We start from the raw sequence: 23146 nt of genomic DNA, 5'->3' as shown, positions 1-23146 counted from the left end.
TTTTGTAGCATAGGAACAACTTATTTCCCTGGGGGACAGCAGTCCTTCACTTAACTGATGTTCCCATTGTAGCTCTGCGCCGAGCACGCGTCTGCAATCTCTGCTCGGAAGGCTCGCTTCTCCTCCTTTGGCCACTACTTCCTGCAGTTAAGGCTCTCTAGGTGGTGTTTTTTGCCTGTGGGGAGCCACGAAGTCATATGGCTTGTGGAAGGAGCAGAGATAACAACAAGCACCCATCTGTTCTTCTTTTCCATCCCTTCGGGATGTCCGGGTGTCCCCTGGTTAGAGTTCTCCTCCAGATAAGATAGTGGAGGGGCCAGAAAACAATAGTGGGTTGAGTCCAAACAACAAGATTGATCAGTGAGTACATCTCTGCTGTCAATAAGGGGCAGAGCTGCTCTGTGGAGGTCAAGGCTGGAGCTGTACCCCACATCCCTTCAGCTTCTTCCTCTGATAAACTTCCAGGAGTGCTATCATACTTGCTCTTCAGAAGGCTTGGCGTCAGAAGCTCCGCCGTAGAGGAAGGCTGCAAGAGCCACAGCGTGTGCAAGGGCTTTCAAGCCTCCGTTACTTGAGTGGTAACTGTCCCTTGGCCGAGTGGGATGTTCCAGTACTTGTTTTTCTCTATCTGCTTCGTCATCCAGCTGCAGCCGGTGACTTCGATGGGTGAGTAAAGAGGCATTGCCTTCGAGCCTGTTTCTCTTTGCCATCTTTAGGGTTCGTGCTGAGCCTCGGTATCCTTAGGTGAAAGACTGGAAGACCTGAGAAATAGCCTTTTTCTTTGAAGGTGGCGTGAAACTCTTTCCAATTGGAAAGATCCTTCTGTCCGAGAGTGAAGGCTCCCGCATTGGGAGAATCACTACCGCCAAGGCGCTGTGGGATTTCCTCCTCCCTTTGGAGGAGAGTCTCTATGAGTAGACTTTATGCTACTTTTTCACCCGCTGCTTTGACAAATGTTAACTGAATTTAGCGTCATAATGCAGTGCTGCTCGTTTCACTGCTTGGTCGTGCCGGAGCAGAGACCTCCGGTTACACGATACACCCGGGATTAATCTCTCTGCAGAATGGTGGGCCTGTGAATGTTTGCTGGAGCCTGATTTGTCATCCGATATATATGCCAGCGTGTCAGCTAGAGAACTAATGATATCATCAAGATTACAAATTGAAAAGCTTCACTTCATAGCTGATGCTTGTCAGGCTGAATTGCTCGGGCCGCGGAAGAACTGTTGGGGAGGGAAAAATTGAGCCAAGAAAAATGAAAACCAGAGGGGGCTGGAGACAGTTATGTGTCTTGTGCAAAACCCCCGTGCTTTCCTTGTTTGGGGAGAAGAGAGGGAGGTTGACTGGGTTTTGGGTTGTTTTTTTTTTTTTTCTATATTGCTGTGGAGGTTTTTTTTCTTAAAACTCCAATTATTTTCCCGATAGCTGTGCTGCCACAGGCTGCTTGGTGTCTGCGGGGAGGCTGGCTTGGGGCAGCCCTGGCAGTCAGAGGGTCGGCAGTGTTCGAACGAGCACTGTCAGCTTTCTCTGCTTGTGTGCTACCCCACTCCCCTGAAGTGCCTTCCTGCAGCTCCCTCTGAGCCACTGCGTGTTCATCTCCGTATTCTGCCTCTGTTCTGACTGTTGAGGAGACAATGTGATCTCTCTAGCTGAGTGTTTTCAGAGTCTGTCTACAAAGGATATTTCATAAAGCTAATTACACTGCGTGAAAGCTAACGAGAGCGTGTGTATTTTTGGTGCTGCCCAGCTGGGAAGCTGATAGGGCATTCCTCACTTTGCCTCCTTTGGCTTTTAACAACATAAAAACCTTTCAATCTTAGTGACTCACCCTAAGGCCATCCCAACTCGTCTTGTGGAAACCAAATTACACTGAGGGAGGCCCAGAGGAAGCTCTCTTCAGCTGTGTGCGAAAGCAGGAGCCGTGTTTTCCCATCCCGAGAAGTCAAGCAAGCATTTTGGAGGTTGGGATTTAACAGCTGCTGCTGTCGTGGCTAAGGGGAAGCAGGGAGAGGCAGGTGAAATCGAGAGCTCGCGAGGGGTTGCCTGATGAGATTCCTGCCACGGTTCCCCCTCAGCTGCTCAGAAGGGGGGGTGCATGTGGTGGGAGTAAACCTGCTCCTCTGCATATCCCACGAATTACGGCACTGGAGAGCCCCTTCGTCACCCGGACTTGGGCTCCCTGTGCCAGCTCGCGGCTCCGCAGCCCTCGTGACTACGTTGGCAGCTCCTGCCTTTCGTGCTGGATTCGAGGCCAAACGCAACGTGTCTACGGCTGAGGAGGTGTAAGGATGTTTGGCAAGAGAGACGTTACATCTGCGAGAAGGTGCAAGATAAGATGTCAGCAAGACAGATATTTACAGAGGGTGCAGCTAAATAAGGGCGATTTTATTCTCTGAAGCACTTGCAGTTCCCATTTTAAAGTCAGTGAAGCAAATCAAAATAATGAACCGAGAAGGTTTGCCTGTGTCCTGAGCATTCTGATAGAAACAGTATGTCTCCCTCCACCCCAAATTGCATCACCCTATTGTTTAAACAAAACAGAGCAATTTTAGAGCTTAAAAAGAAACGTGGGCGTGGAAAGAAGAGGGTATTCATTCCAGTCTGAGATGCATTTAATCAGAGTGATTGGTTATATTAGCCTAATGCCATAAATGGTAATCAATTTTCCTTACTCAGGATAGTATTAGCATTCATTTTGCTTAATAGAGGTGGCTGGTCACGAGTAAGTGGTGCTTAATCAGATATTAAATGTAAGCGAAAATGAAACCTCTGGACTTCTGGTGAGGAAGCTGCCAAATGAGGGTTAATTAGGAGAACACTGAGAATGTAATGAACACTTCAGTTCATTTTTTTTTTCGCTCCCTGTGGTATTCTTATGTATTAATTGTTTGCAAAAGGTTCAGAAAGGTCTCTGAAAGGGGCGCGCCCCTTGAGCACTGCATGAACAGACACGCACGTACCAGGAGATCCATCTTGCCCTCACACTCACGTCCCTGACAAACCCCTCATCTGTGGGGTCCAGGAGGGTTTATGGGCTTGCAGGGAACGTGGCTGTAAAGACTTGAATGTTTTGCTCCCCAGATGGTCCCGATTCAGACCTTTATGCTCTCTAGTTTTTAAGATAATAAGTAAAGAGATCTGGGGAAGCTGTTCCAGGTACAGGGAGGTGGCAACACCATGCAAAACCACACCAGATCCTGTGAATCGTAGAGGGTATCTTAATCTTTAATACAGGGGGCTGCCACCTCTGTCTTGTGCCGCTGCAGAGTTTCAGAGCGCAGAGATTGGAGTCACAGCCCGAGCAAGTGGAGCAGGGTCTCTTGTCCTACCTCACCTTTCTCATTGCATGCCTGTGGTTAGAGACAGCCTGCTGGGCTTTAGGTCAGCTTCATTGTGACCTGGGGTAGCAGTTCTTAGGTTTAGTTATTTAAAATTGTACCCTGAAGCGGGTAGGAGCTGATAACATGCAGAGAGATTGCTTACAAATATATAGGGGTCTAACAGTTGGAATATTTCCTTTCTGTACACCTTAAATGCAGTGTTCCTGTTGCATATCTTGCAATTCACGCCGTAGGTGATGCTTTGCAAGGTGGTCCCTGGCTTGTGGTTACGGCAGCTCAGCTGCGAGGGCTGAGGCAGGCTATGGATGGAGTTTTAGACACGCTGCATACCCTGCTCGGAGTCTGGCCCTCTTCAACGCCTGTGGGAGTTACCAGTGACTGCAGGAGGGGCTTGCGCGTGCTCAGGTAGCACTTGACCAAAGGGTCCATGGCCTAAGCTTGATCCAGTGCTCCCAGGATGTGTTTCCTAGGGTTAAATCCCTCCCTAGACCCTCAGGTTTACTTATATTAATTATTTTCCCCTGTTGTACTCTACAGCAGCTAAACAGCAAGTCAGGCTTACATGAAGTTGTAAGAGCTCTCTTAATTTACTACTTCTTCTGAGACGTTTGAGCTGAGCTGTCAGAATTTTCCATAAGGCAATTAGTTAGCGGGTATCGCTGTTCCTCCCCGGGGATCTCGATCTATCACAATGTTTCTGATAAGTCGAGAACAGAAAAAGAAATTATTTTGTGTTCCTTGCAATTTATCAGTCAACAACTTGACTTGATCCCTACCCGTTCTCTCTTGTCTCGTGCTGCATGTGCCAGCCCTGGACCCTTGCTCTGCCTACATCAGCCTGAACGAGCCCTGGAGGAACACAGATCATCAGATAAACGGCTCCCACGGCCAGCCGACGTGCGACAGTCAAATCGACGGGGAGTGGTATCGCTTCACTGGCATGGCTGGCGATGCCATGCCTACCTTCTGCATCCCGGAGAACCACTGCGGCACCCACGCTCCCATTTGGCTGAACGGCAGCCACCCGCGAGAGTCGGATGGCATCGTCCCACGCCAAGCCTGTGCCAGCTTTAATGGGAACTGCTGCCTTTGGAATACCACCATCGACGTCAAGGCGTGTCCGGGCGGATACTACGTGTATCACTTAACCAAGCCTAGCGTTTGTTTCCACGCGTACTGCGGGCGTAAGTAACTGCTGAGATGGCTTTTCGGAAACCCCTTGGTCCCCGCGGTGCAGGAGAGGTAGTGAGTATCCATAGACCCGAGGGAGGGGGTGACAGGTTTCTGGCTTTTTCCCCCAGAAGCATGTTAGGTGATGTGGTGCAGTCAGGGGCCTGTCCGTAAGAGATCAATTAGACGGTTCCACCTCCATGAATTCCAGCCATTGTCCAACGAGCGGAAATCTCCCGTAGCTGACCTGGCTGCAGTGATTTAATGCTGGCTGTGAGCCTTGTGGTTTATCTTGGCATGCTCCCAAAGCCAAAATTTGCATCTCTGACTTACACTAATTAAGCTAGATTGTCTCTCGTTAGCTTCAGAGATTCGGCTTTCCCAGTGTTTTCCTAACCTTTCCCTGGGTCTGTAACTGACGGGCTGGACATAGGGCGTGAAGCCAACGCTACCAACACAGCCTTTTCGGCGCATGCTTGGAGGTTTGTGCTGACAATGTTCTTGTCGTGCCCTAGATTTTTATGACATCTGTGATGTGGTGGATTGCCAGGGCTCCTGCCTGGACACCAGCGACTGCACGTGTTCCCCGGGGACAACGCTGGGACCCGATGGACAGACATGTCTGGGTAAGGGTGGAAATAACTTGTGTCACTTACTGATGCTTTCTTTCCCCTTCTATTTCGTTGCTGTCATCTCAATCCATTGCCTTACAAAGCACAAGTATTCTGAGAGGAGTTTTTCCCCCTTGCTGCCTAGAACAGCTCTTTGCTTCTGTAAACGGTTCCAGATCTCTCCCTGCGGGGTGGAATATGACATCCCATTACCCAATACATGCTGGTGCCACTGGAGCTACACGTGTACAGCAGCCAGATCTGCTTCCTGCATCGTCCAGCTGCTGAAGGCAGCAGCTTCGCTCTCAGCAGCAGAGTCTCTTTGCAAGATCACGGTACAGCCTCATTGGTATTCAGGATCGGCTGTGCAGTCTGGCATTCGAAATTTCCTCTCACCCGCGCTGTCGAATCCCTCTTTCCTCCAAGAAAAGTTTTGCTGGCTGGCACAGGGCTGTGTGCTAAGCGTCACCGCGCTTACTGCCCTTCTCCAGGGTCTGGGGTTTGGGGAGAGCCCAAGGATTGCGGGTCGCAGCACTGCCTCGATGGTTCTTGGCAGCGTGACAAGGGGGGGCTGGCGCTGGGGGACTGCACTGGCAGGGACTAATGTGACCAGCAGAGAAGTGGAGGGCTGTGTGAGCAGAGTGGGAATAATGTGGGCTTCAGGGATTGGTAAGGGAATCCCTGTGAACCCCAGAGGGAGGACGGCTGCGGTTGTGTGCGCTGCTGGAGGAGGGCGCTTGGGCTGCGAGGTCTCAAGAAGAAGATGGTCTGTGGGGCAGTGTGAGGGACTGGGAAGGGGTCACTGGATGGGGAGCTGCAGAGCCATGCCGATGGATAGGAAGAGGTGGTGTGGAGGCAGGGAGTGCTAGTGTTTGGGGGAGGTGGGATCTCATCTTTGTCTTTTGAGGCTTGGTCTGGTGGAGGAGTCAAGAGCAGAGTTGGTCCAGCAGACTGTGTGGCAGATGAGTTTCTCCCATACGGACTAGAGCTGACAAAGCAGGCGTGGGCGGTTTCTTTCTTCACACTCCTCATGTCTGTGGGCATCAGGGTAGGGGCCACAGTCGTCACAATCTATGGAGAGAGCAGCCTGGCCCTGCTGCAGATTTACACTTGCTCACGCTGGTTCTACAGAGAGATTTTGCTAAAGCTGCACCACATCTCTGCAGCTGAGTGACTGACTTAGCACTCTCAGCTAATTAAAAGCATCTCTTGGCCGCTTCTCTGCAAGACTTCCAGGCACAGAAGTGCCCTTGACAAGCACCAGCACTCAATAGCTGTGTGGCAGTCTTGCCGGAAAGGATTTCCTGCTGCAGGGAGTCACGCTGGAGTCCTGTGCTGGAGCTGCCTTCATCCCCCCATGGCCGGGCAGGCATTGCGCACGGCTGCTTCTCTTCACGATAACCAGATGGCACAACACCTCGGCTGGAATAATCACCCTGCACCAAGCACCTGCAGCCTCTCTTGTTGTGTGGCTCACTCCTCATTCTAATGACTCTGTTGTGCTGAGTAATTGCGTAATCACGTATCCGAGCACCACCATGCCAGCCTTCCCAAGAAACCAAGAAAATCTGTATGAGTCTTTCCTACGCTTTCCCTGTATGGAGAATATTCTTCCTTTCCCAGCTCACCCTACAAGGGAGGCTGAACATGCTGCAGTGATGCTGAGCAGCTCTGTCTGTGAACCCCCCTGTGCTAGATTGACTTTTCCTCAGTATATTATATGCTTTGAATCCCAGTGTAGAACTGCTGATCCCAAGTTACATTTTCATTTGCAAACTTAATTAGGAGTTAGATCAGGTCTTTGACTTTCTGTCCTGGATCCACCAACTCAGTACATCGCCTTTGACCTCGTGAATACCTGGATCCATGTTGGGCTAAGCTATGGTTCAGATCAGTTCAGCGCTTTCCCGCCTCGGTCTCGCCCGTGCCCCAGAAGCGCGGGGTGTCACCGGTGCGGAAGAGCAGGGGCAGACGTGCTGTGCGGTACAGATCTTGGAGGACCGGCAAGGTGAATTGCTGGGTACAGCCCTTGACCCAGCCAAGCCCTAGGATCTTCGAACAGCTTCTCTCTGCCTTTGCCACTAGCCCTTTCCCTCTTCGCCCTCTGTTCTTAAGCAGCTTTAGTTCTGCTGTTAGAAGGGGAAGTGTGGAGGCTGTCACGTGTGTGAGAAGGGACGTGTCTGTGTGTGTCTCCTGGACATGCTTCCTGCCTCCCGGAGCACAGTACCAGCCATTTCTCTGGCTGAAAACATCAGAAGGAGACCCCACCACCTGCTGCAAGCCGCAGGTACCATGTATGTGTGGGACCACTGAGAGAACTCATCTCTGACCTGTCTCTTAAAATGGTATTTTTTCTGTTTTTCTTGGTTTTAAGCTTCTGACATCTAGTAAACGGTAACTTCTGAGCTGTTTTGGTGAAAGCCCACGTGAACCTTGATTGATAACCTCAGCATCTTGGCCTGCCTGAGAGAAATCGTTAGTTTTGTGGCTCAGCAATAGCAGTGACTGTCTCTTCCTCTCTATTTGATTCACTTGTTGAACACAGAGATTAAATCAGGTTGAAGAATGAGAACAAAGTACGTTACAGAAAACCAAAAAGGCAGGCAGACATAGAGGAACTGTAGCCTTGAAGGCAGAGAAAATTAGGAAAAGTTTTCAGAGCTTTACCAAGAAATTCAAAAGCATGTGCTGTGCTTTTCTCTCAGTGAAGACCTTTGGCACCGTGGAGGGCTCTAATGTAGAGCTGAATGTAGCCAGCACAGAAACATGACGTGGGTGCAATGGGTAAATTGCTTTAGGTTATAAAAACTCAGTCCTGACTTTTTACAAGGTTATTCTGCAACCTTTATCCAGAGTCCGCTCCAGAAAGTGTGGGTGGCCAGCTCAGGCACTCCTCTTCCTTCTGAGCTGGGAAGGCAGCACCCACAGCTCTGTGAAGGGCTGCAGAGCAGGGAGGGGTGCTCAGACACTCTGTACCAAAGACCAACACCCCACCATGGGTCCGACCATGGGTGGGGTGTTGGTCTTCGGTACAGAGTGTCTGAGCAGTGAATGGCTGTGGTGGCCTGTGTGGCACCAGCCCCCCCTTAGGTCTCGCCATGGTGAGTCGACGTTTCTCTTCTGCAAGAAAACTGGCGCTTTTTGGGACAGGGAGCGGCCAGAGCTGGGGCAAGAAGCCAGAATGATGAGATTTCTCATGACCTAACTTTGCTCAGGGAAGCTTCATGGGGTTCATGAAAATGTTTTGGTTTGTTTTCAGCTTTGTCTATGTTTCCAGCTGGTTTTCATTCTTCTGTCTTTATTTTTAAATAAGGGCTGAATCATTTAAAATGGGTAGTCGGCCACGTGTAGCAGTAGCAGGTGTCGTTCAAAAAGAGGGTTTGTTTCTGATGGATTCTTCTACTCACCTAGTTTTACCATGCAGCGGAGTCGTGTTGACTTGTTTTAATGTCTTTGCGAGTGGAGTGGGAAATAGCTGAGGCTGAGAAGATAAATGAAAACATGAACTCCCCCCGCGTGCGGAACTGGTTCGGGAGTTTCCCAGTGGCACCGTGTCCATCTTCACGCTGAAATGGCTGATGTGTGCACGCTGCCTTCCCCCCCAAGGCCTGTTCTGCTCCCAGATTAGACACAGCATGGCAAAACACCCGGCTGCTGTCAGTAGGTAGTGGTTTTTAGCCTTTTGTGGGATTACTCACCTCTCTTGCCCTGATCCCGGTCACGAGGCCAAGAAAGCCAGTCTGCGGTCTGACCAGCGCTCCCCATAGCGGCCCCTTTTTGCCAGCTGCCTGTGTACGGGGGGAGGCACGCTCTGACAGTGGGTTTTTGTTTTTTTCAGATGAAAACGAATGCGAGCGGAACAACGGAGGCTGCAGCGAATTCTGTGTTAACCTGAAGAACTCCTACCGCTGCGAGTGCGGGGTTGGGCGCGTGCTGGGAAGCGACGGGAAGACCTGTGAAGGTGAGGTTTCGGCTGTCGCAGCCTGCTGGAAACCATCTAAATCATTCCCCTTCCCTTGCAGCGCTAGTTCTCTCTTGGCTCCTTGCAGCTGGGATTTAATGTCACTCACATCACTCCTGCGCTTGCCGGTGGTGGTGTTACTGAAATATCCTTCTAATCCAGCAGAGAGGGGTCTCATCGTTGTTCTCCCTGCCTTGTTCGTTCCTGTTAGGGTTTGCTGGTATTTATCTCCATGGGAGGAGAGGCAGCAGTGCATCTGAAGGTTGGCTGTCCAGACAGAACTACTTATTGGTGGAGATGCTGGGATTTGGCTCCGGAGATCTGTACGGTAGTTGTGCGGGGGCAGGTTCAGCGCCGCTGTGTTTTGACAGCGTTAGGTATGGGGTGATGTCGTGACATTAGACTAGAGCATGAGGATCGCTTGGCCTCTTAGGATAGGGATCGAGGAGAAGGGGGTGTCAGTCTCTAAACAGAAGCTAGATTTGAGATTAGGGCTACTTTTTGACTGTCTGCTTTTTGTAAGGACTTAGCTGGGGCCTCTGTTGCGCGCAGCTGCTCATTACTTCCCAGTGGTGGCACAGCCAGGTTGAAAACCCTCCATGTGTTGAGATTGGTAGCTTAGCAGGGGCTTAAAAGACCAAACTGTAGGTTTGACCTGTTGTCACTAATAGTGTACAAACACCTTTGAGCAGGAATATGAAAACCCAATGCTCAATGTTTTCTGTTGTCCACTATGAAGAGCACTGTGGTCCCTCACAGGTAAAGCTGCTGTGCGGTATGTTTACAGGTACTGTGGGGCCTCGGAGAAAAATAATAGCTACAGATGTGCTTCGCTTTTGAGCTACCCAGTTGCCAGAACCGAATACCTCTGCAGCGTGGCAGACGTGCGTGGTGCAGGGAGAGAGGGATTGCCATTGTCTTTTTGGGCTGAGCTCCACCCTTCTCTGTGGTTCACTGACAAATGGCTCCAAGCTGCAGTTTTTGTCCCTGTTTTCCCCCTTTTTGATACCAAAGCACATTTCATCTCACTTGGGTGAAAATCTCCTCTCTGAGCCCTGTTAACAGAACGTGGCTCATGCAGACAGTGGGACTTCCCTGGGGAGAGCTGCTGCGCAGAGTGCTCCTTAAGCACTGCTTGTGTGGGGCCACGAGTGATCTGTGGGCTTTGTCCCTTCCCCAGCCAGCACTGAGCTGGTGGGGTGTCACGTACACCAGCTTTGCTACGTGGTGGTTTTTACTCCCTGAGCGCTGCGCTCTCCTGGCAGAGCTGGAATAGTCGGTGCTCGGAAACTCGTTTGTGTCTGCTGTTCCCAAAGTTGGCTTTGAGGGCCTTCAACATATCATTTAATTTCCTCTTCGGTAAGAAGGATGGTGCTTTTCATGAGTTTTACGCTGCTGCTGGGGATTTTAAAAATCTTGTTAGTGAGTTTTATTTCTGAGGATATGCCCTCAGCTTTGTGAGCCATTAGGGTATGTGATTTACTTGTGAGCCACCTCCCAGCTGTTGCTGGAAAGAACAAATGCAAGAGATTTACTTTGATTTCATGAGCTGGGGAGGCTGAGCAGGGCTAAGAGCATCTCTAAATTTCCCTTATAATGCTTTATCCATTACTTTGACTCATGGGGAGTGTTCAGGCTGTTGTTTTCCATACAATTTGTAGGATTGAGTATGGAATTTCCATTCTTCCCTTTATGTTTCAGTGAAAACTATGCAGTCACTTCTGATGGCAGGCTTAGGGAGAAATATTTTGTGGTTATCGTTTGTATTACACATAGTTTTTTTACTAAGAATGTTTAGCAGTATTCATCCCAAAGGGTTAAAAAAATCAAGCAGTGGAGGTTATTGTTTTTAAAAACATCATGATACTCTTGTTATTTTCTTTAAACTGAAAGCCAACAACAACTGGAAATGGCCTGACTTGCCATAGGTTTTCAGATTTTCAGAATGTATTTGGATGACCTTTCAGGCTCTTTCCTGCAGCTGCAGCGGCTGGGAATATGTTTTACACGCAAATTCAGCTCCTCGGAGAATTGCCGCACCTGAACGGAAAGGGTGTAAGACAAGACATGGCAAATCCCCCGGTTAGCTCTGCTGCCCTCTCCTCTGCACTTCAGAATGGGGGAAAATCAGGAGGGGAATCGACCCTACGCCTTGAACTTGTGTCGTCCTGTCCCTGTGATAACGCTCCTCAGGGCAGCCAACCTCTAAGCCTAAAACTCACAGACTAGCAAAATTCCTGCCAAACAAACTCCTATGAGTAGAGTTCCGTCCTTGGCCTACAAAGGGTGTGGAGGAATCCACTACGCCCACCTCCGTCGCGGCTGGGAAGCCCACGGGCAAAGACTTTGTCGTCACGTCTCTGGTGTTCCCTGGTGGGAGTAGGAGCTGGGTACCTGTGGGTCTGCCCCCAGAAGTTTTTAAGAGGATTTTCCCCCACCTATTTGAAGTAAGGAACAAAACATCCCATTGAAGAGGGTGCCTCAGAAGTTAGAAAGGGCCAAGCTGAAGGTTCCCTCCTCAGCCTCCTTATATATGTCAGTTATGGCGTGTGATTTAACGTGGTGAGCTTTTCCACAACATCTTGTTAACTTCATGGTGAAAGGACAAACACAGGAAATCGTACAATTAAAAATAGGTTTCCACCACATTTTTTCCGGGAAGCAAGTTCTCACTGGGCTCTTGCCTTCGAGCTCTGTGTTGATCGTACGGTTTGTCAGTCAGCCAGGAGGGTGTGTTGGGGCCTGCGTGGCTGCCACACGGCTGCCTGAGGAGCGGGGAGTCCTAATTTTCCTTTCTTTTGCAGAAATTGAAGGCTGTCACAATAACAACGGAGGCTGCAGCCATACCTGTATTGAAGTGGAAGACACGTACCAATGTGAATGTCCAAGGGGACTTGTACTGTCAGAAGACAACCACGCTTGCCAAGGCAAGTTAACAAAACCTCCCTGGAAGTTAAAAGCATGTCTGAAGGAGCTTTTCTTCTCGCTTTTGTTGTGTTCTCTTGGTCTTTGCTTTCCGGTTTGGTTAATGGAGCTTTGTCGTTAATGACAGATCATCCAAAACGGAGAGCGTGGAGATACTGCTCTTCGTACGGGGCAGAACAGACACTCAGGACCCAGCTGGGTGCATCATGGGTGGTTTTGGCAGTGTTCACTGATAACGAAGATCGCTTCATCTCCCATTATATTGGTCTGCTTCAGCTGTGTATGCCTTTGATGAATTTATGCTATTAGAACTGAAGTTTTCCGTGCTTCGAATGGGGCTTTTTTTAAATTTCAGCTCAAGTGCTTCAGTCTTGTCCAAGAATGGAATTAGAGAGGCTTTTTTTTCCCCCTCAAGAATCTCCGTAGCCATTCCAGTAAGCATTCCTGTGCCTTGAAGTTCTGATAGTGTTTCTGCTGTCCCTTGGAAAAGTGCTCAAGATAGCACCTGAAAGCCGACTGTTGCTCCTGCTGCATAGAGGCAAGGGTAACGTTATCCTTGGATGACCTTCCATCTGAATTTTGCTGCAATCCTGTAGGCAGGGAGTCCTCCTTGCTCACTCACTTGCACCTAAAACAAGCGTGTTCCCTGGTTTGGGTTGCACATTTCCCTTTGCAAACACATCCAGATGCCCAGGGGTCAGTTTGGCTCTGAGCGCAGGGAGCAGAGGATGAGGGAGAACTTCCTGAGGGCATTGGAAGTTAAGGTCTGTCGCTCCTTGTGCAATGACTTCTTACAACCCAGGACTTGCCCCCCAGATTCTCTGGGTCTCCCCCAGCTAGCTGAGCCCCTGAGGGGCAGAGGGCATCATGCAGCCTGTGCCTTACAGAGCTGACGTCTCCCACGATCCGCCGCCGAAGGGACGTCGGGTCAGAAGTGCGGGTTGAGGGGAGCCGTGTGGGCACGTGGAAGGCAGGCAGAGGTAATGCTCCTCTGCCTTCCCCAGCCGCCTCTCAGACCCGTCAGGCTCAGCACGAAGCTGAAGAAGACGCACTCCTGCGCTGGTAGAGACAGACCAGAGCTCTCTGCTTGTGTGTCGCCTTGGTGGGCCCATGAAAAACCTGTGGGGTTGCTTTCCGACACTTCCATGGGAATTTGCTAATGGGCTGGACTGGGGCCCTAGGCAGGGCAGGACCCGAAATGCAATAAAAGGGAGCCTGTCGTAGGCTAATTCACCTGGGCTGTAGACAGTACCAGTGAGCTGGTGTTACCTGGTGTGCTCAGCACCTCCTCTAGTCTGAGGGGTTACCGAGTGCCGCGACATCAGTTGGAGGAGCAGATCCAGACTTCGTGGTGGCCAATAAGGCAGGTGTGCCTCACAGAGGAAGCTGGAATAGTTCTATTCAATGAAATTTCTGCTTTTTAAGCTTTTCAGGAATGCAGGGCACCGTTTTTAGGAGTGAGCACTGCACACTTGGGATTCAATAATGCTTACTGCTCCAGCAGTCTCAGATGGGGGAGGAGGAGATGGGAGTTTCCAAGAGCTGTGATTACACTTACTGGTTGAAGGTCCAGTTGATGGATACAGGCCAGAAAAGAGCCATGTTCTTCAATCCTGGCCCCCTGAGGCAACCCCAGCAGGGTTAGAAGGCTGTGCATTTCCCAGCCAGTGTTTCTCCTTCGGAGGCTGCCAATGAGAAGCAGCAGCACTGCCGGATGTCGAGCTGGGGCTGGTGATACAGCATCTCATAAACCGAGATCGCTCGTTCTTTTGCATTTCATGAATCTACATCCCCACGCAGTGGTCTGCAAGTTTGAGGAGACACCACAGAATATATCTGGGACTGTACCACGCAATTTTTTATGGCATCTAATCAGGTTTATAGTGGTACAATTAAGAGTGCAGGGCAGGCACAGTTGCCTGAAGCAATTGGATCTGCAGCCTATCAACCCTCTCCTGCACTGTCGCTACCTTTGGAACAAACATTAATAATCTTCCACGGAAATCACAGCCTTGGCTCCCGTTTTCCCACAAAGGTACCGGCCAATTAAATACTTGGAATTTTACAGACCATCCTAGTACTCCACCTCTTTGAAAGTGTGATGGGCAAATGCCTCTCTCCCCTCTCCCGTGCCCAAGCCTTGTGCACGGCCAAGCAGGGCAGGATGGAGTAGTGTGTTTGTAGCAGTGGCGTGGGGCTCCCCAGCACCGGAGAGCCTGTTCTCCTGAACAGTCCATGCAAACCGACAGCCCCTGCTCCAAGCAGCTGTACCTAAAAGGGCGAGGAAGGAGCCACAGGCCGGACAAGGAACACAGAGCAAATGAGCAGAGAGCAAAACGAGCATTGGGCTTGCCACAGGAGCTCCAGGGTCATGCAAAGCAGTTAGAAGCGGTGAGGAGGTGGCTTCCTCAGCCATTACAGACGCTCTGCGGTGTGCGAGGGTGAAGCACTGAGCTGTTGGACTGGTGAAGACTGGGTGAGGCTCTCGGGAGCCTCGCAGGCTGGGGTGAGCCCGGGGTGAGGATGCGAGCGAAAAGTGCTGACAGCAAGTCAGGAGAGCACATCCCTTGGAGGATGCAGGAAGTCATGAATGAAAGAGGATTCCTTGGCACCCAGGATTACTCATTTCTGCTGGGCATCTCAGCCCTGGCAGTCAGGACCTCATTGCTTGCCCTGGAATAACATGTCTGTACATAGTCGTGGCTACCTTGCCAGCTCCTTCTCGGCTCCCTGCGATGCTGTTGCTGGCAGCCTGGCTGGAATCGGGCCTGCTCGGAGCCCGGTCACGCCGATGGACGCAGTCTCTGCCGGCAGCACCCCTGTGAAATCGGTAGGACTGAAACTGTTCTCAGTATCGATTGCTGTTCTGTGCACAAATGTCTACGGTGATTGGAGTTACGTTACCACTTACTCTGACACGGTTAGTACGAGGCGTTTCCTAGCGTGTTTTCCCAGTTAGTGATGACTTGACGACTCAGAAGTGGTTCTGCTCACAGGTTTCATTCCTTTGTGTGCCGGGTAGGCACAGGGTAGGCGCAGGCAGACAACTCCTGCAGTGCCAGAGCAGAGGTTAAGTGGGTGTCTTCCCCTTTGTGCCAAGCAAAGGCATTTAGAAACAGAGAGAGACTGAACCAAATTGGGCCTAACTTCGGATTACTGCAGTGAGGATCCAAACTGTCTTGCCCTGAATTCCACCCTTATAAAAGCAGTACGTTTTCTTATTCACCAAGGAGTCAGTACAACAGTGAAGCTTTAAATCCAAGCTGAGCCAATCTGTTCTCCAAAGGATTTCGTCTCTGCATTGCTCTGTGTTCTCAAAGTCCCTTTATCTCGTGTGAGCTTTGCCATTTGACATGCTGGGTTATTCCCGCTTGCCTTCTGCTGCGGATGGAGGAAAAGTTAAGGTAATTCTCAGTCCTTTAATTTTCTGTTCTAACCCAGCAATGTCATTACCAGAGCACATTGCTTTGGGCGTGCTGCATACATTTCAGCATCTCACCTTGAAAAGATCAACTGTTAATAAAAAATATTCCCTGCAGGTCCATGGTAGCTGTTACAAGTCCCTTAGCTGGGACATGAGAATTTTTTAAGGGGGGTAAAGGGCATGTTTTAGCAGTTTGCCTTGTATCCAAGTTGCAGAATCCTGGATTATATAAATAACCTGATCAAAATTAAGGGAAGGCAGATTATATGAGTGTCAAGGATTGGGACTGTAATTCATTTTAGGGAAAAGCTTGAGGAACTAGTATATCTGCAGCAAGTTTTGTTGTGTGATTTGAAAATAGGATAAATGGAAATTCTGGAGGACATTTGTTTTTCTGGCTATAAAGAGACAGAATATATGCACCAGTATGCTTGTCCTGTATCTGATTGAATAGCTCTGTATACACCCAAGGAATAGATACAGCAATTACTCTTTTATTGAAGATGATTCCCTCTTCTTTCCTTTTCATTTAGTCCGATCTCGGTTTTCTCCCACTTATGATGTAATGGAATTGTAATTTGAAAAAGTTCACATGGAGATCTGTATTAAAATTAAAAGGTTGGAAGGAGGTGGAATGAGTGAGCTAATTGGGTCTGTTTGTCAGAGACTGGTTTATTGCTTATAAGAATCTTATGGAGTTTTCAAGTCCTTCTGCTTTAGCTCGGCTTCTGTATGGAATTACTCTGCCTTGTTTTGACGTGTTCTGGGTTTGATGTAAAATCTGATAAAGGACCCTAAAAAATACCTTTGCCTTGGGTGTTGTGAATTTGCTATCCATATCTGGGAAGGGCTCTTCCCAAGATATGGCAGTGCCGGAGACATCAATCAAACCTGTGCTGAGCATTAAGTGCAGCTGGAAATACTGTCTAGCTAAGCTCCTGCTGCAAGTACAGTGGTCATCCTTGTTGTCTTTTGTGGTGTCGCTGTGCCAGGAGAATTTGGGGCAGCGGTAGCTCGGGAGGTGTGTGTCGTGTAGATGGGAATGTGAGCTAGGTGGTTAGATTACTGTGGCTAGGTAGGAGCATAGATGTAGCGTAGGATTGCCCTTTCCTTTCCCCAGCAGTGCTTGGTGTAGTCCTTCCCCAGCTCCCTGATGCTGATACTCCCTGCTAGTTTTCTAGTGCAGATGGTCATTCTGGGGACTTCTTTTGCAGTTCCAGTGCTGTGCAAGTCCAGCTCTATTGAGGTGAACATCCCAAAGGACCTGGTTGGAGGCCTGGACCTATCCCTCATCAACACTTCCTGCAAAGGAGTATCCAATGGCACTCACGTCAACATCCATTTCTCCCTGAAGTCCTGCGGCACTGTCGTAGATGTATGTATGCCAGCTGCTGTCCTATCTCTTGCGACCTCTCGGATTCGGGGGCTTGGCTATGGCTTACCTGGGGAATAAAGTTGATTTAGCTGTACCTTCAGAGCAGTTTCCCGTGTTGCTGTTCAGCTGGCTTCAGACTAGACCTGGGGTGGCATCCCAAAGTAGGAGAGCTTCTTCCATCCCCTCTCCGGCGGTGTGTCTGTCAGCATGGGTACTGCTTTCTGCTCACCCGGCGCTTCACAGAGGCAGCTTCACCACCGTTGCGGTGCCGAAAGCACAGGTGGTGTCACTGTTCACCCTCCTGTTAAGACACAGTCTGGCCTCCCCATAATGTTTCCAAGGTTATACACGCTCTGGTCAGGAACCAGAGAGCTCATCTCAGCAGATGGGTAGCAATTGGAAGCAAATTCCTCTGCTTCATGCAGGAGTACAGTGCATGGAAGTTGACAGCAAACTGATAGAGGTGCTTAGGTCACAGGATGACCATCGTTCTGGATGCAGCGTATAAATTCACAAACTGTACTTCCAGTGCCTAGTTTATGTCTGAGTTTCCTGAACAAGGTAAACTCAGCTTGAACTGAACTCCCAGACGTCTTTCTGAGTGATCTACCCTTTCCCTTAAACTCCTTCTTTGCTGCAGGTAATAAATGATAAGATCATTGCCACCAATCTGGTGACTGGCTTGCCAAAGCAGACTCCAGGAAGCAATGGGGACATCATTGTCCGCACCAGCAAGCTGCTGATCCCGGTGACCTGCGAGTTCCCACGCCGGTACACCATTTCCGAAGGCTATGTGCCCAACCTCAAGAACTCTCCCTTGGAAATCATGAGCCGCAACCAGGGCATCTTTCCCTTCACTCTTGAGATCTTCAAAGACAAAGACTTTGACGAACCCTACAGGGGTGCTCTTCCCACCCTCAAGCTTCGGGACTCCCTGTACTTTGGGATTGAACCCTTGGTACATGTCAGTGGACTGGAGACACTGGTGGAGAGCTGCTTTGCCACTCCCACCGCAAAAATTGATGAGATCCTGAAGTACTACCTGATCCAGGATGGGTGAGTTCGCTGTTCCCTCTCTTGCCGGCTGTTAGACGGGAATGGGCAGTGAGGCTAAGTTGGGGCTCCTATGATGATCCCTATTTCAGTCACTTGTTGGGTTGCTAACGTGACAGTGCCATGGTGCGGCATTGCTGCGGGGTGTTTGCAGCCAGCAGCGCGTGGCAGCTTAACCAGACAACGCTGTGGGAATGTCACGGCTGGGATCCAGCCTGCTATCCTCCCGGGAGACATACCCAGGTGTCGTAGCCCAACAGTCAAGGGACTGTGCTCATAGAAGCCCTCTGTTCTGTCTGCCAAACCATCTAATGAGGACAACAGTTATCTCACAGCTGCCAGGCTGCATCATCCACCGTTACAGCTGGTGATGACACGTCCTATGCGATTGTCCTGTAGCAAAAGGGTCCTGCAGAGCTCGTACGCAAAACTAGTTTTCATTTCCTTCTGCCAGAGGTTTGAGCATTAGCTTGCTCTCCCTCCATCCGAGGCTGCAGCACTGTCCCTGACGTTTCTGGGGTTTATAAGCAGATTTGGAATGGAAGGATTGATTTATCGACTCCCTGACTTGGCTGTTCCTGTGAACCCTTCAGAGTCAAGGCTCCGAACATTCATTCATTTCCCACCATGAGTGAAAATGTCTGGATTCAAAACAGTGGCCAAAACCTGAGCAGAGAAGGGAGACGGCAGGAAATGCCATCTCTTGAATCCAGTGGAAGGATTTACAGCACCAGCAGCCCCTTTGGTACTGTTATCCTGCAGAGGGCATTAAAACTTCACTGACAGGAGAAAAGGACTGGAGCCTCACCCAGCCTGCTCCGCATGCCAGCTGGATTTAAATTGGGCCACTCACCTAGACCTAAGGCTAATGACGTGCTGTGGAGCTAACGGGAGTCCTTTCTGTGTGCTCGCAGCAATTAAAAAGTGAAATTAGCTGCATACGCTGTGGATTTGTTCCTGCTCCAAACCCTTCCGTAACAACCCAGTTCCCTTCCATCAACCCAGCCCCAAAACCCAAGGCAATAACAGTGGGATTTTTCCATCAGTGTAGTTATGTAGGATCAGAGCTGCAGGGGTTAACTGCAGCTTCCAGAGGAAAACACTGTTTAAATTTGAGGGGATATACCTTGGACTGAGGGATAGGAAAACTCCTCCTCCTGCTAATTCCCTGCCATCCAGTCAAGGTAGTCCCATTGCAAGGCTCGTCTCGTTACACCACAGGCTCCCCCTCTTTTGTAGGCTGGGGTGGTTATTTTATTCTCCAAGCCCTCCTTTCTCCCCTGCAGCCCCCCAGTAAGAGGGTCAGAGCACAAGCACTCTCTGCTCCCCTGATCCGAGCACATTAGACACAGGATGGGGTTATTTTCCCCATATCCTGACCGGGGTCACTCATTTTTCCTCCATACCTGTGTTCCCTGCCCCTTCTCACCTCTCCAAGGTGGGAAGCGGGGTCTGGGGATTTCCGAGGAGGGTGGGACAAGGTAGGGCTCCACACACAATGCGAAAGGGCTTGACCCTGTGACTCAGGAGGTTTCTGAGCAGTTTTGGTCACGCCGCAGTGCATTGGTTGGAACCCTCCGTAGGACATACTTCGGGGCATGGTAAGGCCTCCACGTATCCCTGGTTCCTCCTTGTTCTTCCATTTTCCCTCTCCCTAGCCCCAAACCGGTAGGTGTCTTGCCACCAGTGTGGAGAATCTTTGGAGAACCTGGGATTTAGGAGTCAGTCCCAAGAAGCATCCCAGTTCATATGCCTACAATTGAGGACATACCTATGAGCTGACTTTATGGCCCCAAAGCTTGGCCAGTCACTTGTGACAGGTCCTTAACTGTCACTCATTACAATCAGATGCCTTCAGGAATGCTACTTTTCCAAGCAATTTTATCCCAAACCACTTGGTAACGTCTAGTGTTTGGCCTCAAGGGGGGAGGAATCTATGTCAATTTTTCTAGATGACAGTGTCAATTTATTAGCTCCCCTTGGATGACTTTTCTGTTTGTCTCCCAGAAGGGTTAAATATCTTGCAAAGTCCACGCTTCTGGAAATAACTTGCCAGAAAGGACAAGCTGTGTTGTAATGTAATAGAACAGCAGCATCAGGGCTTCTCCGAGCGCCTGAGGCTTTGCAGGAGGCAGCAGTAATTACCGAGTCGCCGCAGCTTCGCGTCTTGTTTCTCTGTCAAACTCTAAACAGGCTGTAATAGTGTGAATGCACCTGAAAGGTAACTTTCATAGAATCCTAGAATGGTTTGGGTTGGAAGGGACCTTAAAGATCATCCAGTTCCAACCCCCCTGCCATGGGCAGGGACACCTTCCACTAGACCAGGTTGCTCCAAGCCTCATCCAGCCTGGCCTTGGACACTTCCAGGGATGGGGCATCCACAGCTTCTCTGGGCAACCTGTCCCAGTGCCTCCCCACCCTCTCCCAGAAGAATTTCTTCCTGATATCCAATCTAAACTCCCCACTTTCAGTTTAAACTCGTTACCCCTTGTCCTGTCACTACAGGCCCTTGTAAAAAGCCCCCCCCAGCTTCCTTGTAGCCCCTTCAGGCACTGGAAGGTGCTATAAGGTCTCCCCGGAGCCTTCTCTTCTCCAGGCTGAACAAGCCCAACTCTCCCAGCCTGTCCCCATGGCAGAGGGGCTCTTTGATCAAAATAGTTAATTTTCTTGTGGTTCCACAAACTCTCGCGTGGCTCTGTCATGCTACTGAGGGAGGAATGGAAATTATGAATGAGAACTGCAGCTCATTTGAGCTGTCTGATCCAGTCTGGCGCGAAGAAGAATGTGAATCATGTAAAGCAAAGTAGATCTTGATTTCTTTTTTTTTCTTTTTTAAATATCATCTGTGGTATTTTGGTTAGGTGGGTAACAGCTGATTCATTTTAAGTGTGATTTACGTGCATATATACGTGTATACAGCAAGTACCTAATACATTATATACTGTACGGCAGCTCGGATCGCTGCAGACGGCTGCGCAGGAAGGTGAAACGAGGACAGGCTCGCCTGCAGCCCTCTGGCAGTCCCTCTGCGAGGGGACTGGGCCACGTCCTGCCCGGTCTCTGCTGCCGAGCTCTGCGCTGTCTGCAGATGCTATTATCATCGCCGGAGGGTTTTTTCCCCCCCCGTCATTCCCAAATTTTCTCCTGTGGCCAAAGAGGAAGTAACATGGATGGTAGCTTTGCTTGAGACAGCCAAGCCCTCCTTTCCTTTCTCTGACTGAATAGGCTGAGATGTTGGTTGGTTTTTTTTTTTTTATTTTCCATTTCTGGGAAGCCCATTAAACCTACCCCCCTGCTCTCCCCAGCTGCGTTTCTGATGACTCGGTGAAACAGTACACGTCAAAGGACCATCTCGCCAAGCATTTCCAGGTTCCTGTGTTCAAGTTTGTGGGCAAAGACAACAAGGTAAGCCCGAACCCCACCCCTGAGATATTGCGTCAGCCCCGATCCCGCTGAAGAGCCTCAGCATCGCGTGGGTTACGTTAGAGCGCAAAGGGGAGGAACGGCAGGCCCGAGGCAGATGCTGCTGTGCCCTCCTGGGAGCAGAGTCTTTCAGGAGCCTGACACTTTAGGAGAGAGTGATGAAACCAACTAAAATTAAATAAAATCTGGACAGTTGTGGAACATGAATGCCGTAGCAGGTTAAAAATGTTGTTTCCCGGGTAGTCTTCGTGAACCCTTGAATGCTGGGTGACTAAACTGTTCCCAGTCACCAAACAGAAACCCAGGGAGTTAGGCGCATTACGCGGTGTCCTGTCTTTATAAAAAAGACAGGTTATTGGTTTGAATCTCTTCAACCTTATATCTTCTCTAGCTCTCCTGGGTACAGAAGGCAGGTTTCCAGACACAAGGCCACTATACTCTTTACTCAGTGTAAAACCAGACCATCCAGACTGGTGGTACTCTGGGGCAGAAGCTTTGTAGTGGGAGGGCAGTTGAAGGATAATGCCATTTTCCTAATCCAAATAGCTTTCCTTTTCCGTGCTAGAAGATATCAGGTCTTTGAGTCACTGTTGTGATGCTCAGCCAATGCTGCTTGCTCCAAAAAGCAGAAAGCTGCCACTCTGGCTCCTGGAGAGCATCAGTAGGGTTAAAAGAGACGAGATCTTTCAAATTCAGAAATTCCTCCTGGCTGTCTGATTGCCACCGCTGCCTCCAACCTGCATCATCCCAGCCTGTGCAATGGATTTTGCTTCAAACCTCCCCATTGACCTAACATTCACAAATATTTGCTTCTCTAAGTGCTGCTTTCAGGGATCTTGCTTACTCTCCTTGTCATTTAGAGGGCAGGGAGCAGAAATCCGGTCACTGCCTGCCTTGACCGTGCAGAAAGAAAAGGCAGCTGTCTCCCTGCCCTTTGTGTTCTCCTCCTCCTCTCAACTATCAGTCTCAGCCCCTCGTCAACCTGCATTTTCCCCCTTTGCCCCTCGGTCTCCTGGCTTTGTTTTCTCAGCTCATGTCAAACTCTCTTGCACGTTTCTATCAGCCCATCTCCTACCGATCCATGTGAGCTCTTCCAAGCTTATTCCTGGCATTTTTGTCCCTTCCTCTGGAGGATCATTTCACGCCTTCACATTCCCTGTCTAGCCCTTGGCTAACGGACAGACGCCACGCTCTGACATCTCAGACAGGCGCTCTGGAATACATCCTGCCTCCTGGGCACAGGGAGCAGCCAGTTTGGCTGCAGAATGGTGACGGTGGATACGGACCTCGCTGATGCGGGGCCAGAAAAGGCTGTACCGTGGGAATGGCGTCGCTCGGGCTCCGAGAGCTGGCAGCGCTGCCCGTCTGATCCCTGTTGCTGCACGCTGACCTGGCCCGCTGTCTTGCCACCCCCCAGGAGGTGTTCCTGCACTGCCGCATCCTGGTGTGCGGGGCGCTGGACGAGAGCTCCCGCTGCGCCCAGGGCTGCCGGAGACGGGTGCGCAGGTTGGCCAGGAGGGAGGAAGAGGAGGAAGAATCTGTTCACGTGGCAAACCACATCCTGACGGGCGGCCCCATCAGAATCGACTTTGACGACTAACACCCACCCTCTGGAACAGCATCTCCGCCCGAGATTGGCCTTCCTGATCGACGCCTTCTTTCATGGTTGTTAAAGAAACACAAGGTATTTGGGAAAGCCCCACTCCAACCTCAGGACTTGTTTCCCTAGCCGTGTGATGACCGTTTACGAAGTCTGTTGGGCACACGAGGCAGCCCTTCGAGTGCAACCCGGACTGCAGAACAGTTGGGTTTTACCCCAGTTCCTTCCCAACAACCCTTCGGTTGAAGGGATCCCGTTGCTTT

At 50.2% G+C, this 23146-nt stretch overlaps 1 protein-coding gene across 1 annotated transcript; it reads left to right on the top strand.

The window, feature by feature from the left end:
• Nucleotides 1–528: 528 nt before the first annotated feature.
• OIT3 (oncoprotein induced transcript 3) lies at nucleotides 529–22883 on the top strand. The gene is made up of 9 exons (XM_010152106.1): nucleotides 529–666; nucleotides 4151–4525; nucleotides 5027–5137; nucleotides 8961–9083; nucleotides 11888–12010; nucleotides 16647–16807; nucleotides 17448–17863; nucleotides 21166–21265; nucleotides 22701–22883. The coding sequence occupies exons 1-9, from the start codon at nucleotides 603–605 to the stop codon at nucleotides 22881–22883; spliced, it is 1656 nt and encodes a 551-aa protein (XP_010150408.1). The 5' UTR covers nucleotides 529–602.
• The last annotated feature ends 263 nt before the right edge of the window (nucleotides 22884–23146 follow it).

The sequence above is a fragment of the Eurypyga helias genome, unplaced genomic scaffold (genome assembly GCF_000690775.1).
Source record: "Eurypyga helias isolate BGI_N326 unplaced genomic scaffold, ASM69077v1 scaffold7800, whole genome shotgun sequence".
Classification (NCBI taxonomy): domain Eukaryota; kingdom Metazoa; phylum Chordata; class Aves; order Eurypygiformes; family Eurypygidae; genus Eurypyga; species Eurypyga helias.
This window is presented reverse-complemented; position numbering and strand designations above follow the sequence as displayed.